Source organism: Zonotrichia leucophrys, chromosome 29 (genome assembly GCF_028769735.1).
Source record: "Zonotrichia leucophrys gambelii isolate GWCS_2022_RI chromosome 29, RI_Zleu_2.0, whole genome shotgun sequence".
NCBI lineage: Eukaryota > Metazoa > Chordata > Aves > Passeriformes > Passerellidae > Zonotrichia > Zonotrichia leucophrys.
In genome coordinates, this window is record NC_088198.1 from 3,054,402 (window position 1) to 3,068,145 (window position 13,744).

At 51.8% G+C, this 13,744-nt stretch overlaps 2 protein-coding genes across 3 annotated transcripts; one reads left to right on the forward strand and one right to left on the reverse strand.

Annotated features, from left to right (window-relative positions):
• Positions 1-1,470: 1,470 nt before the first annotated feature.
• On the forward strand, positions 1,471-9,885 carry RACGAP1 (Rac GTPase activating protein 1). Of its 2 annotated transcripts, none has more exons than XM_064734954.1 (17): positions 1,471-1,573; positions 2,684-2,772; positions 3,298-3,500; positions 3,856-3,992; positions 4,193-4,262; positions 4,477-4,530; positions 5,231-5,308; positions 5,411-5,528; positions 5,683-5,813; positions 6,236-6,400; positions 6,958-7,053; positions 7,235-7,433; positions 7,657-7,762; positions 8,018-8,150; positions 8,235-8,370; positions 8,601-8,709; positions 8,996-9,885. In XM_064734954.1, the coding sequence occupies exons 2-17, from the start codon at positions 2,688-2,690 to the stop codon at positions 9,069-9,071; spliced, it is 1,896 nt and encodes a 631-aa protein (XP_064591024.1). In that variant the 5' UTR covers positions 1,471-1,573; positions 2,684-2,687; the 3' UTR covers positions 9,072-9,885. The 2 variants fall into 2 exon arrangements, with proteins under 2 accessions (XP_064591024.1, XP_064591025.1); XM_064734955.1 differs by having other exon boundaries at positions 6,236-6,385.
• A 1,448-nt stretch (positions 9,886-11,333) lies between these two features.
• Positions 11,334-13,470, reverse strand: LOC135459060 (interferon-induced protein with tetratricopeptide repeats 1-like). The gene is made up of 2 exons (XM_064734666.1): positions 13,451-13,470; positions 11,334-12,642 (listed from the first exon to the last, which is right to left on the reverse strand). The coding sequence occupies exons 1-2, from the start codon at positions 13,468-13,470 to the stop codon at positions 11,334-11,336; spliced, it is 1,329 nt and encodes a 442-aa protein (XP_064590736.1).
• Between the last annotated feature and the right edge of the window lie 274 nt (positions 13,471-13,744).

Here is a 13,744-nt window from a genome sequence, read left to right on the forward strand (position 1 = left end):
TTTGGAAGGATGACATTTGAACACATATGGAGGAAATGTAATTTGTGTAGCACAAGCCCAGCACCTACTGCAGTAACTCACAACAAGCACCGCGGGGGCAATCCTCTAAAATAATGCGCTTTTTTATTGGCACGAGATTGCGGATGACAATTGGAAAGAGAACAGAATTTGCTTATGAGCAAAAGCCTCCTTAATTCTTCACAACGACACTGAAACAACTCGCCTGCCTATAAATACGGTCTGCCAATAGAGGCATCTTAGCTGCGAAGATTTAATTACAGGCAGGAGATGCAGGAGGCCGGGGCTGACACCAAAACAGCTGAGCCTCATCTCAAATTGGGGATGTACCTGCACAAGAGGCTCTCGCAGAGCCAGGTGTGACTTTCAACCTCCAGCTTCTTCCCAGATAGGGGGAAATTGGGCTTTTGGGTGATTTCCTGTACTATATGGTAATATGTTAAAGTCAGAACCTTTCTCTCACTTGGCCATGGGCTCAGAGGATGAGTTGTGTCTCTTCTAGGCCGCAGTTCCCCAATAAATGTAGATAATTTTGCCTCTCTTCTTCAAGGAAGCCGCTTTAATGCTTACTTTTCCACACATCTTGAGGCCTTTTACAATCTATTACGAATTAATTATTATTAAGTTAAAACAAACTATATACCCTAAATAAAGCAGCTCCAACAAAGCAGCTGGATGATGAGAGCAATCTGCTTTATGAACTCCCCTTTCCACTGCGCAATTTTCAGCATTTAGTTCCGCTTTCTAATTGCTAATATCCATTCTTCAATTACCCGCTGTTTTGTTTCAGATTTAAAAGATTAAAGCACGTTGTTATTTTATGATTATGTGAATTCCCTTTGTGTAATTGTTAGGTTTGGGTTTTATCCGTTTGCATATTAAACGCCTGCACAGGGAAGACTCGTACGTGGCTTGAAATGGGTTTCGCCTTTGGCACAACTTGCCGGCTGTTACTCAAATCAACATTTGAAGACGAAAAGCAGGCAAGGCATCGTATTTCTCAAATGACAACACTCCATAAACAGCCTGGCGCTGAATTTCAACGCTCTGCAGCTGCACCCAGCCCCTTGCACTGACCCTTTGCAGAACCAGCACGGGGGATCAGGGTCACACGAGCCTTGTGGCAATAGCTTTGCTGGACATAACAACCAGGTTTGGCCTACGAAAGGCTTTTCCTGTCCAGAACAGCCCCTCTGGAGGGCGGACAAGGAGCAGGCCCAGGCCTGAGGGGCCCGGGCCCGCCCGGCGTTCCCGTTGCTAAGCAACGCGTGCTTCAGCAAAGATGGTGCCAGCAGCAAAGATGGCGCCCGGACCCCTCCACGCCCGGCCCGGCCGAGCAGGCAGGCCACGCCCTCAGCAGACATGGCGGCGGGCTGGCTTCAGCAGCGCGCTGAGCGCAGCCAATGAGAAGCCGGGAGCGGGGAGGCGGGGCGCGCGGGGATTGGCTGGCGCCGCGGATTCAAACCGGAGCGCGGGGCCGTTGGGGCTGCGTGCGCCGCTGGGGCCGGAGCCGCGGCCCAGGTGAGGGAGCCTGAGGAGAGCCCGGGGGGCTCAGGTGAGTGCGGGGTTGATCGGAACGGGGCTGGGGACTGGCTGGGAGAAACCGGGGGCTTAGGGGAGTGAGGGGAACCCCGAGGGCTGGGGGGAACCCTGAGGGCTGCCGACCCCGGACCCGCCCAGGCCCGTTCCGCCCGGTGGTGTCCGAGCCCCGGTCCCTCGGCTCTGAGGGCGCTCCACGGGCCGGGCTGGTCCCTGCGACCTCCCGACCTCGGGGGTCGCGGTGGGCGCGGGGATGGAGGCGCTGGTGCTGGTAATTGAGGCACCGAGCTGGGCGTGCCCCGCGCTGTGAGCTCGCCCGACGAGGGCAGAGCTGTTCCACACCTCGCAGTGCAATTAATAGAGAAATACCGAGGTATCGGTGTGCCTGTGAAGTCTGCACCTGTGGAACAGGTACCTCAAAGCCGCCTGGGCTGGGTTGTGTTCCCTGCTGGCACCTCTCCCATGTCCCAGCCCCGGCTGCCCTGCCTGCCCCGGCCACCCCTCGCATTCGTGAAGTCATTTCTGTCTTGCTGAGCTGGAGACTTTCCCCTTCGCTGCCTCTGTTTATGCCGTTGTTGCTGCTGTTTGAGAGAAATGTGCTGACTGCTTGAATTTTAACAGCTATTTGCAGGAGGAGCTGTAAGTTAAAATGCAGCTAAATTTAAAACTGTATTAAAATTCTCCAGAATGTTGCTCCTATTTTTATCTTACAAAGTGCTGAAAACTTGCAGGTTTTTAGTGGCCTAGATAGTACCAAGTTATTTGTAGACAGGGCACGGGCTGTGCTCTGTATCCTTTTGGAAGGGAAGGACTTGGGATCCCTCATCTTGCCTTGGGTTCTGTGCTGTGCTGGGGGATAGTGGAAGCACTAAGATGGGCAGATCTGCCTCTCTCCAAGGCTCTGTTGTCCTTAAAGTGTGGAGGGCTGTGGATTTTCATTCCCAATGAGAAAAAGTAGATGCATATATCTCCATAAAACATGAGTTCTGTTGGTGCAGCTTCTCAAACCCGCCTGAAAGCATTACAGCCAGTAACTCTGAGGCTGGTTCCCTTTCCTTTGGGCTGGTTTCTGCTCTGACGGGGGAGGGAGGGCTGGGCTGCTTGTTTAGCTGTGGCTTTTTGGCAGGAGGATGGAGATTGCCATGGTGAACCTGCGAGGTCTGTTCGAGCAGCTCACACGCCAGGCCGAGCTCCTGAGTGAAGGAAACGAATGCCGTGAGTTTCATTTCTGAAAAATCTGCTGAAGATGCTAAAACCAGTCTGATCTGGGTTTTTCCTTTGTGGAGAAACGTCAGTCCCAGCTGAATTTCTGTGCAAGGCCACGTTCTGCTTGTAGCAGACTGGCTTTGTCTCGTGTTCCAGCTCTTGTGGCTGGTGCTGACAGGAAGGGCTTGGTCTGAGAAATGGAAGAGCTCGTGGACATCTCTTGTGTGGCTGGGTTGGCCCAAAGGCTGGCTCTCCATAGCTCAGCTGGGAGCTGGTTGGGCATGAGGAGGAAGAATTTCTTCCTGGGAAGAGCAGTCAGGGATTGGAGGGGTCTGCCCAGGGAGGTTTGGAGTGCCCATCCCTGGAGGGGTCCGAGGAATGATTGGAGGTGGCACTCAGTGCTCTGGGCTGGGTGATGAGGTGGGAATGGGGTCTTTTCCAACCTCAGGAATCCTGGGATTCAGTGTGAACAGATCCCTGCTGTCAGCTGCTCCTCTGCTTGCCCAGCTAATGCTTCATGTGTTCCCTTCTCAGAGTTTATCCAGTTAGCCAAGAACTTCGAGGAGAACCGGAGGAAATGGCAGAAACTAGAGCAGGAGCTCTGCAGGTACAAAGATCTCCTGATGAAGACGGAAGCTGAGCGCAGTGCCCTGGACGTGAAGCTGAAACACGCCCGCAATCAGGTGGATGTGGAGATCAAACGGAGGCAAAAAGCTGAAATGGACTGTGAGAAGCTGGTGAGTAATTCCTGTGCTACCCATCAGCTCTCCAGAGTGTGGAGACAAGGCGATTAAACCGCATTGATCAGTGGCAGAGAAGGACTGGCACTCACAGGGAGGAGAGGAAAAATAAAAAGCAAGGAATTGGCTGGGCTCCTCGGAGCAGCCTCCTGCTTTGATCTGGGAAAGGAGCCTGGCTGCTGATGGAGCTGAGCTGCCATTACCTGTCTGAGCTGCCATTACCTGCCTGCAGCCATTAGCAGTCCATTGACACCGGTTCTGAGAGTTTATCTCTGCTATCTCAAGCACTCGGTCGGGTCTTACAGTAATTAAACACAGCGCATCCAGCTGCTGATGTTATCTGTGCTCACAGGAGCGGCAAATCCAGCTGATTCGGGAGCTGCTCATGTGCGATGCCTCCGGCAGCATCCAGCTCAGCGAGGAGCAGAAGTCTGTCCTCGCCTTCCTGAACAGGCCACAGCCTTCTGTGGGAAGTGCAGGCAACAAAAGGTAGGGAAGCAACATTTTATCTGAGGTGTCAGGCATCCATCCAGCTGTCGGCCCCTGTGACACATTCCTCACCCGAGTCAACAGTTCCCCTTTTTGTTCTGCTTTAAAATACGGCTCCTCTGAGTCAGTGGGATTGTTCTGGAACCGTGACTGACTGAAAGCCAAACTGATACAAGCTTCTTCTAATTTTTGTTTTTTAGGCTGTCTACAATAGATGAATCTGGCTCAATTCTGTCAGACATCAGCTTTGACAAGAGCGATGACTCACTGGTAATGTAACTCCGTTTCTGAAGTTCTCCTCCCCTGTAAAGCCCGAGGGGAGGGGGTTGATCTCCAGAGACCCTTTGTGTTTGGATTACTGGGATATTAACCTGGCTGAGCTGATTTGCATTTCCCGAGTGTGCTGTTGGCTAAAATTTGATGAAAGCCCTGGCCAGGGGCTGTGTGCTATTTACCATTAACCAGTGCTGTGTCTTTCCCCCAGGACTGGGATTCCTCGGTGGTGAAAGCTGTCAGGCTGAAGAGGAGAGAGAAGCGGGTATTGTTCAATTGTTCCTGTCACATAGCTGCCTTTGTTCCCCCTGGCTGCCACAATGCCACCATCTGTCACCTCACAGCCACCTGTCGTGACCTCTGAGCCACTGAACAGTCAGACCTCGAATGGCTGTGCTGCTGCTGTGCGGGTTTAGATTGAAATTTAGGGCTGATGTCATTGTTTGTGTACTGAAAACGAGTGGAGTTCTGTGTATCCTGTGCTGTTCCAGTCTGGAGTTTGCAAGAAAACACTTGGAGATTATTAACAGCTCCCAGATTAGGGGAAAATGGAAGTTAACATTTTTCTATTCTGTAAAGGAGCTTGTGCTCGTTCTGCTTTAATCTGCAGAAGATACAGGTGGGAAAGAGCCTGAAACCATCACCTAGTGGAGCTGGGAAGACTCTGGGCCCTGCTTTGTTGCTGGTTTTTGTGTGTGTAGTTTGTGGGTTTGTTGGGGCTTTTTTGCCCTCCTTTCTTAGGTCGGGTTTTTTTTTTTTCTGATCTGAATTATAAAGCTGGCTAGGAAAATTTGAAATTCTTCCTGGCACCTCCAAGGTTGCCACGAAGCAGAGGTTCCTCTGAAGGACTTGTCTGCACACACCCCAGATGTGTGAAGTGTTCAGTCCTTCCAGTCACCCTGGGCCAGTGTAATGCCAAGTGAGCAGCGTTCCTGCTTTGAGACGAGGATGTGCTCTCTTTTCAGCGCTCTTCCAGGCAGTTTGCTGAAGGCCCCCCAGCTCCTCAGAAGAAATCCAGATCTATCAGCAACACAGCAGACCAGGTATGGTGGTCACAGCTGGAGACAGCTCCTGCCTGTTTCCAGGGCTGCTGGAACTCCTGTGTTGTGTCAGCACTGCTGCCACTGGTGTTTCTGTCATTCCAGGCTAATGAATCCATAGTAGCAAAGACCACTGTGATGGTCCCCAACGATGGTGGCCCCATTGAAGCCATTTCTACCATCCAGACTGTGCCTTACCCTCGCAGGAGCCGCAGGAAGAGTGGTAGGTGCTACATCTCTGTCTGTCCTGACACAGCTACACGTTATCCTGAAATATTCCTAATTCCTTCCAGGACCTGGGAGCTGCTTCTAATTTATGATGCCCATGCTTTTGGGGGCAGAGGGTGATTCCAGCCTCTTCCTCTTGTGTCTTCCAGGTCCTTTGCAGCCCTGGAGCAGCGAGTCCAGCATAGGCAGTAAGCAGCTGGAGTCCAAGCAGGACACCGATGGCTCCAGCACCCCCCAGCACAACGGGGGAGTGAGGCTGCACGACTTTGTTTCAAAGACGGTGGGTCTAAGGCAGGAAGAGATGGAAAAGCATCTCCTTCCATCTTGGAATGTGTGTGAAAAGGGACTGCCAGCTGTGTCAAGGGAGGTTTAGGCTGGATAATGGGAAAAGGTTCTTCTCCCAGAGGGGGGTCATGCACTGAACAGGGGATGGGCATGGCCCTAAGGCTGTCAGAGCTCCAGAAGAGTTTGGACAATGCTGCCAGGAATGCACAGGGTGGGATTGTTGGGGTGTCTGTGCAAGGGCACTGATGATCTCTGTGACTCTCTTCCAATTCAGGCTATTCCATGATTCTTTGATTAGTCTCAGGTCAATATGACCTGTACCAGTTACAAGGATCAGAGACTTGTTTACCCAGTTTAATTCCTGCTGAGTTACTGCACTGCACTGATCTCTCCCATCTGTGTGCTCCGGATCACCAGGTTATCAAGCCAGAATCGTGTGTCCCGTGTGGAAAGAGAGTCAAGTTTGGGAAGATCTCCCTGAAGTGCAGAGACTGCAGGGTGGTGGCTCACCCCGAGTGCCGGGAGCGCTGCCCCCTGCCCTGCATCCCCACGCTGACGGGCACGCCGGTGCGCATCGGGGAGGTGGGTCAGTGCCCGGGGCTGGGGCTGGCACCAGGGGCCACCCTGGCATGGGACTGCCCACCAGAGGGGCCACCCTGGCATGGGACTTGGGGCTGGTACCACAGGGGCCACCCTGGCATGGGACTGCCCACCAGAGGGGCCACCCTGGCATGGGACTGCCCACCAGAGGGGCCACCTTGCCTTAGGACTTGGGGATGGCACCAGAGGGGCCACCCTGCCTTGGGACTTGCTCAGCTCCGAGTCTGCCTTCCCCAGCAAAGCTCCTGTTGCTCAGAGCTGCATAATGACATGCAAATGAGCTCGCTAATGCATCATTGCACAAGCAGGGAGGGGGTGTAGGGGTGTGATGGTAGGAGGGCGTTGAGTGGGGAAGGTGGCAGCTCTGGGCAGGCGATGCAGCGTTGTGCTGATGGATGTGATGTTTCTTCATCAGTCCTGAGAAGAGCAACAATTCTCGTTTTCCGACCATAGATCTTGCTGTGAATTCCTGAGAGAGTATTTTCCATGTCTTGGTGACTGAATCCATCTTTTTTTTTACTTTCCTTTCTGCCTTTTAGGGCACCTTGATGGATTTTGTCCCTTCTACTCCTCCAATGATCCCTTCCATCATCGTGCACTGTGTTAATGAGATTGAGCAACGAGGGCTGCATGAGGTAAGAAGAAAATGAGGTCTGAAACAGTGCCAATGAAATGGGTTGTGGTGTTAGGGAAGCAAATTGTTAACCCAAATATCCCTTATTTATGGTGTGCATGGGTGACTCAGGTGTGGGGAGAAGGTGGGGATGGAAGAAAGCCAAGTGACCTCCTCCTCTGAGCCAAGCTTTGTGCCAACAGACCGGCATTTACCGCATCTCTGGCTGTGACAAGACTGTGAGGGAGCTGAAGGAGAAGTTTCTCAGAGCAAAGAGCATTCCTTTGCTCAGTAAGGTGGACGATATCCACGCCATCTGCGGCCTTCTCAAGGACTTCCTGCGCAGCCTGAAAGAGCCCCTGCTCACTTTCCGGTTAAACAAGACTTTCATGGAAGCTGCAGGTGAGGAACTGCTGTGTGACATCTCCAGCTCTTTCCTGAGGCTCAGTGGTTGTGGTTTTGCTGTCAAGTGAACCAGCAGCCCGTGGTGCTCTGTGGAGCCCTTGTGCCTGATTTCTAGTTGGGCAGGACACAAGATTATTAGCACAGCTTGAGAAGTTTCTAGCTTTATTTCTCTGTGAGGGAGAAATTTTTTTTAGGTCTAAATGTTATTTTTTCCTCCTAGAAATCCCAGATGAGGATAACAGCATTGCTGCTATGTACCAAGCAGTTGGAGAACTTCCTCAGGCCAACAGGGACACCTTGGCTTTCCTCATGGTCCACCTGCAGAGGTACATTCTGATGGACAGGGGTTTGGAACCAGGTGATCTCAAAGGTCCCTCCCAACCCAAACCATTCTGTGATTTGGAAGGGGAAGGTCACCCCACTGGTGCTTTTTCTAATTGGATCTGGTCACTGCTTGTGAGCACAAAGTCTTCATTTGGAACAAACCTGCTCACTCAGACGCCAAGTGTGTGTGGGACAGGGGACTTGTACCACAAGTGATGGAGGGGAACTACATTCTTTCCATGTTTCTTTTAATGCAGGGTGGCTCAGAGCCCAGACACTAAAATGGACATCTCCAATTTGGCCAAAGTCTTTGGCCCCACCATAGTTGCCCACGCGGTACCAGATCCTGACCCCATGACCCTGCTGCAAGACACGAAGCGTCAGCCCAAGGTAGGACCGACTTGGGGATTGTCTCTCTTCCAACCCAAACCATTCTGTGATTCTGTGATCAGTGACTCACAGGTGTCTCTGTAGGTGGTGGAGCGGCTCCTGCTGCTGCCCATGGACTACTGGAGCCAGCTGATGATGGTGGAGCAGGAGAACATTGACCCAGCACACGTGATTGAGAACACCAACGCCTATTCCACTCCACGGACACCTGAGGTCCAAGGTAATCCTGCCTTCTGCTCTGTTACTAAAAACATCTCTCAATCCACACAGCCTGGGAGGCTCTCTGAGCCAGCCACTTCTCACTTCATGGAGGCAGAGGGAAAAGCAAAGTGTGCCAGGAAGTGCCAGATTTGTCTAGTGCTTTTCACAGATGCCAGGGAATGCCTGATGTTCCCTGAATGGCAAAGAAAACTTCAGCTGTCCCCACACTGTGCTGCTCTCTTTTGGCAGTGAGCATCCTGGGACCTCTCACCACCCCAGAGCACCAGCTCTCCAAGACACCCTCGTCCAGCTCCCTGTCCCAGAGGGTCCGCTCCACCTTCAGCAAGACCACCCCCAAGTAAGTGCCAGGGAGTGCTGTCATGCCATGTTTGGGATGACTGCAGGTGATTTTGGGTGCTCTAGGAGAACTGAGACTGTGGGGACACTCATTACTCAGTGAGCCCTCCCTTGATCTGTGCTGTGGCAGCAGCAGGTTTGGGTAACAAACATCCTCTCATGGTAGGGAGAGGAGCATTGTTTGGGAGGTGGGTGAGGTTTGGGTGAATGCTCCCTGGAAAAGGGAGAGTGTTGAAGCTCTCTGTCCAGAATTCCAAACTAATATTTTTGTGTTTCTCTTGAATTAGATTTGGGAGCAAAAGCAAGTCAACAACCCAGTTTGGGCATCAGGGTAACTTCTTTGCCTCTCCTATGCTGAAGTGAAGACCTGGGAGTTGGTCTTGTCCTGGCATTTGCACACCAACGCTCACAAGTAGAAGAAATACAGATTGTCTCCGTGGCCCCTGGCAGCTTATATGAAATAATGTTTTGCCTTTTATCTTTCAGCTTAACTGAGACTTTTAATGGGATTTTATAGTGCAATTTATTTTTATTATCTAATGCTGTGCTGAATGTAGTATTGGTTAAGACAGTAACAAGCAGGATTTGTTCAGTGCTAATCATTAAAAAAACTCTAGAGAATTGGCATTTTCACTAACATCTCTTTTTCTCCCTGTGTGAAGTAGAGCAGTCACAAAAAGAGGGTCAGTTGGTTGGGATTTTTAGGACCCTGTAGGATATTCTTGGCACAGCAGTGTCTGAACTTTGTCAGAATCCAGGCTTTCCATCAGCACAGTCAGCCCCACCTGGCTGGTGGTGCAGCTGGAATCCTGAGGATGGCAGTGTTGGACTGGGCTGGTGGGCAAAATCCTCTCTTCAGTGAACTGCCCGAGGGACTGTGGCTGCTCTAAAGGAGCATTTATTTCCTGGTACTGTGTTTGCAGGGGTGAATTCCATAGAGGAGGGTGTAGATGCAAAGCCAAAGGATTCCTGGGCAGCCCAAAAGAATTAGTGCTGCTCCTGCTGGTGAGGGGAGGGAGGGTGGGAATTGTGCTTTCCCAGGCCAGGACCTGGGACCTTGCCCAGTGCTGTGTGAAGACACCTGTGCAACACACACGAGTTTATCAAGTGGCTGTTTTTATTGAGCTTTGGAAAACTGTCCTGGCTGTGCAGTTAAGTAAATCCTGATCTTTTACACAACCCACAGTTTTGTCTTCTCTGGCTCGTGGTTTTAACTTGTGTATTTTCACCAGTGTGGCCTCATTGGAGGCTGAGGGGCTGCTCTCTGCCCCGAGGACTGATCCCTGCCAGCTTTGCTGCTGGGGGCAGGCTCCTGCCCTGGGCTGTGGCTCCTGGTCCTGGGGACAAAGGAGGATGGCAGGTTTGGTCCCCACTGTTGTGTTGGGAGGTGAAATAGCCCAGGGTAGGTGTGCTGGCCAGGGATGTTTCTCTCTCCCCTTGATTGTGAGGTGCTGGTGCTGACCCACTGCTGGGGCCCCTGAGCAAGGAGGTGTTTCTGGCCCTGGGTTCTCAAACACACCAGGTGTGCAGGAGAGGGGCACTAAGGTGTGTTCTCCTTACCCAATTCTGGTTCTGAGCACACTTGGTCCTTTCCTGGAGTTCTCCCAGACTAGGTCCTTGTCTGTTCCTCACTGGAGCAGAAACACGGTCACTGTTGGTGGGACCTGCTGAGGGACATCTGCCTGGTCCCTGTGGCACTGCTCTGTGGGGACAGGTGGCTTTGGGGACATCTGAGGAAGCCACCCCCACTCAGGTACTGCTGGGCACAAAGGTGACCCTGGCAGTGCTTGGGCATGGGAGGGATGGGGGTGCCCACCTGTGCCTGCAGGTAAGGGCACAGATTCCAAGTGGGAAGGGCCTGGGGGATGGAGAGGGTGGATCTTTGGTGTTCCATGCTCTGGATGCTTCAGGCTGCAAGAAGACACCAGCAAGGAGAAATCATGCAGAAAAATATTTATTAATCAAAGATTTTTAAAAACCTCACTTTGACTCCACAAATAGGGATGAAAATGTAATTCGTGGTGGGAACCAGTACAAAGAAGCTCCTGGTTTATGTCCAGGCCTGTGTGTGCTTCTGAGGATTAATGCAGATAAAATCACCCCTGTGGGCTCCTTAATCAGCAGCACTTAATGCATTTGGACGGGCCAGTGACCATCTGTGTCCTGTACAGAAGGACTTTACTCTCATCATAGCTCCTCACTGATCTTGTGGAGGAATCCACCTCCTGGTTCGTTGTTAATGCTAGAATTCTTAAAATTAACGAATTGATTTCTCACGTTGTCCTAATCAGCATTTGGTTCTGATCAGTGGAAGCTCCAAGGGAGAGATGCAGGTCCACACCTGCAGAAGATGGTGCTCAGACCCTCTAAGACGAATTCTTCTCTCTTGATTTCATTCCCTCTGGGAGCAGCAGCACACAGCAGCGTGTGGAAGGTTTTGGTTACCCACAGGTGGGCCTGGATTTGATGGCTGAGCAATGGGACGGCGTGAGGAGCTGCCAGAGCCACCATGTTAATGTGAGGATGGGCCTGCTGTGCAGAGCCAGGCAGTCCTTTTGGCCTTCTAGCCTTGGGAAAAGTCGTGCCCGGTTCTCTGTGGGATGGGGTGATCCTCATCATCTCAACCTAGTGCCCCGGGTTCCCTGGGCAGTGCCGGTCGGCCTCTTGGAGGAAGCGGTGGATGGCGCTGGCAGCCTTGGTGTCACCCTTCCCCTTGTAGATCTCAGCCATCTTTACCAGCCTGCGCCCACAGTCCCTCCTGTGGTCTGTCTGCACGGGGATTTTGTAGCATTCCATGAACTTGGCTTTTGCCTTCTCCTGGGATTTCCCTCGGTAGAGGAAGTACTTTCCCCAGGAGAGACTCAGGGCTTGCTGACATCTGAGGCTCAGGGTGCTGATTTTCTTCTGCAGCTCCATGTAGATCTCTTTTTCCTTTGCCGGGTCTCTTGCACCAATAAACTCTGCCAGCTGCAGCTTGGCAAGTGTAAGGTCAAGGTCTGGATGTTCCTGAATAATTTTCTGGAGGTCCCTGATGGCTTTACACAGTACCTTATCCTTGTCTTCCTCCTTTGCTTTGACCCACTGTTGCTTGTAGCACTTGGCCAAGGCCTGGTAGAGAAGGTGGTAACCTGGGTCCTGCTGCAGGGCTCTCTGGATGATCTGAAGTGCTCTGTCTGCCGACTGTGGCATCCAGAACAAAGCTGATAGTTTGAGGACCTCGGGGTCAGAGCTTTTCTCTACACATTCTTTAACTAAGTCCATTGACTTTTTCCTATCTACTTTTTCAAGTAGCCTGGCCAAATATATTTTGGCTCTGTAGTTTTCTGGCTGCGTGTGGACAATTCTTTCCAATTGGATTCTGGCTTCTCTTTCGATATCAGGTTGCCAGGAGAAATTCCAGGAGGAATAAAGAGCCATTGCAAGCCCAGTACGGAAGGAGCTGTTGTCTGGTTCGAGCATCAAGGCCGTGTTGAAGCACTCTCTTGCCCGTTCCCCGTTCCGGGCTCTGATGGCCAGCAGGGACCAGCCTTTGAGGGCCTGGATGTGTGGGATGAGCTGCACATCCCAAGGACTTGGGCAGAGCTGCTGAAGTTGTCCCAGGCAGGTTTCAGCCTCCTGGTAGGAGCCCTGAAGGTAGTGGATCCAAGCATAATTCCCGTAGATGATCAAAGAGCCAGCAGTAGATGTTGGTAGATGCTTCTCGTCATTGTGCTCTTCAGCAGCTTTGAGGCTCTGCAGAGCTTCCTCACTCTGGTTGTTCATCTGGTGCAGGAAGGCCTGGAGCCCCAGGAGGGCCACCGGGTTCTGGTGGGCTGTGTGCTTGATGTCAACATCCAACTTCTGCAGGAGATGCTGAGGACTACAAGATTCAACACCCAACATCCAGGTGAAGTGACACTGCAGAGTATCCAGCTTCTCCTCCAGCTGCTCCTTGCTACAAAGAGGAAATGGTGAGTTACTGAAGGGTGCAGGCTGGAATACCCACACAGAACAGGAGAAGAGGAGGAGGAGAAGATTCTCCAGTTGCTCAACAGATCCCTTGCACTCAGGCTACTAAAGAACCTGCAAATTGTTGTTCCAGTCAGCCCATTTTTCAGGGAGGTCTCTGTGAGCCTTCCTGTTAAAGAACAGCAAGCCGGGAATGGAGTCACCAGTGCCTGGAGCCAGGACTGCTCTCTCACCTAAGGCAAAGGCCTTTGGATGGGCTGAAAAAAGCGAGTGTAGAGCCAGCCTCACCCACAAGTTGAAAGACTGGTTTCTCTGGTTTTGCCTTCTGTGGGGAGGAAGCAGGGATTGTGTCTTCAGCTGAAGGGTGAAGAAATGGCTCCGAAAAGAGCCAGCAAGGTGAGGAAGATGTTAGACTGGTGTGTTTCTTCCATGAGGAAAGGCTGAGAAAGCTGAGACTGTTCAGAGAACAGAAGGCTTGGAAGGATCTTAGAGCTGTAGAAATACCTGAAGGGAGGGTGCAAAGCAGTGCCAGGGCAAAAAGAGCACAAACAAGCCCAGGAAGCTCCATCTGGACATCAGGAAATTTAGCTGTGAGAAGATGAAAGGCTTTGCACATTTTTCCTGTACAGGTTGTGCAGTATCTACCCTCAGAGACTCCAGAGCTTACAAGGTGACTTTCAGGGGCCCTTTCCAGCCTTAACCACGGTGAGGTTCTGAGCAGGATGCTGTGCTGAGCCTTGTCCCCCTCACCCTGAGCTGTGGAGCTGTGACAAGAAGGGATGCTGTGCACTCACCTCAGTTTTGCTGTGGCCATCGTGTCACTGTCAAGGGATGAGGGCTTGGCTGCACCTCTTCCACCCAGCAGCTGATCCTGAGTAGGACAGTCTGTAAGCTAGGGACTGAGCCTTAAATAGGAAAGCTCTCTCCTGGGTGGAGTGAAATGAAACCACTTATCTAGGATGAAACGAAACAGGAAGAGTTTAAACCAAAAATGAAAGTATTCTCTTCCTATCTGGAAGTTATCACCTTCCCTTCATAAAATGGTACTGGGGAAGAAAGGGAACTCTGGGGTCAGAGCAGCAGGGTCT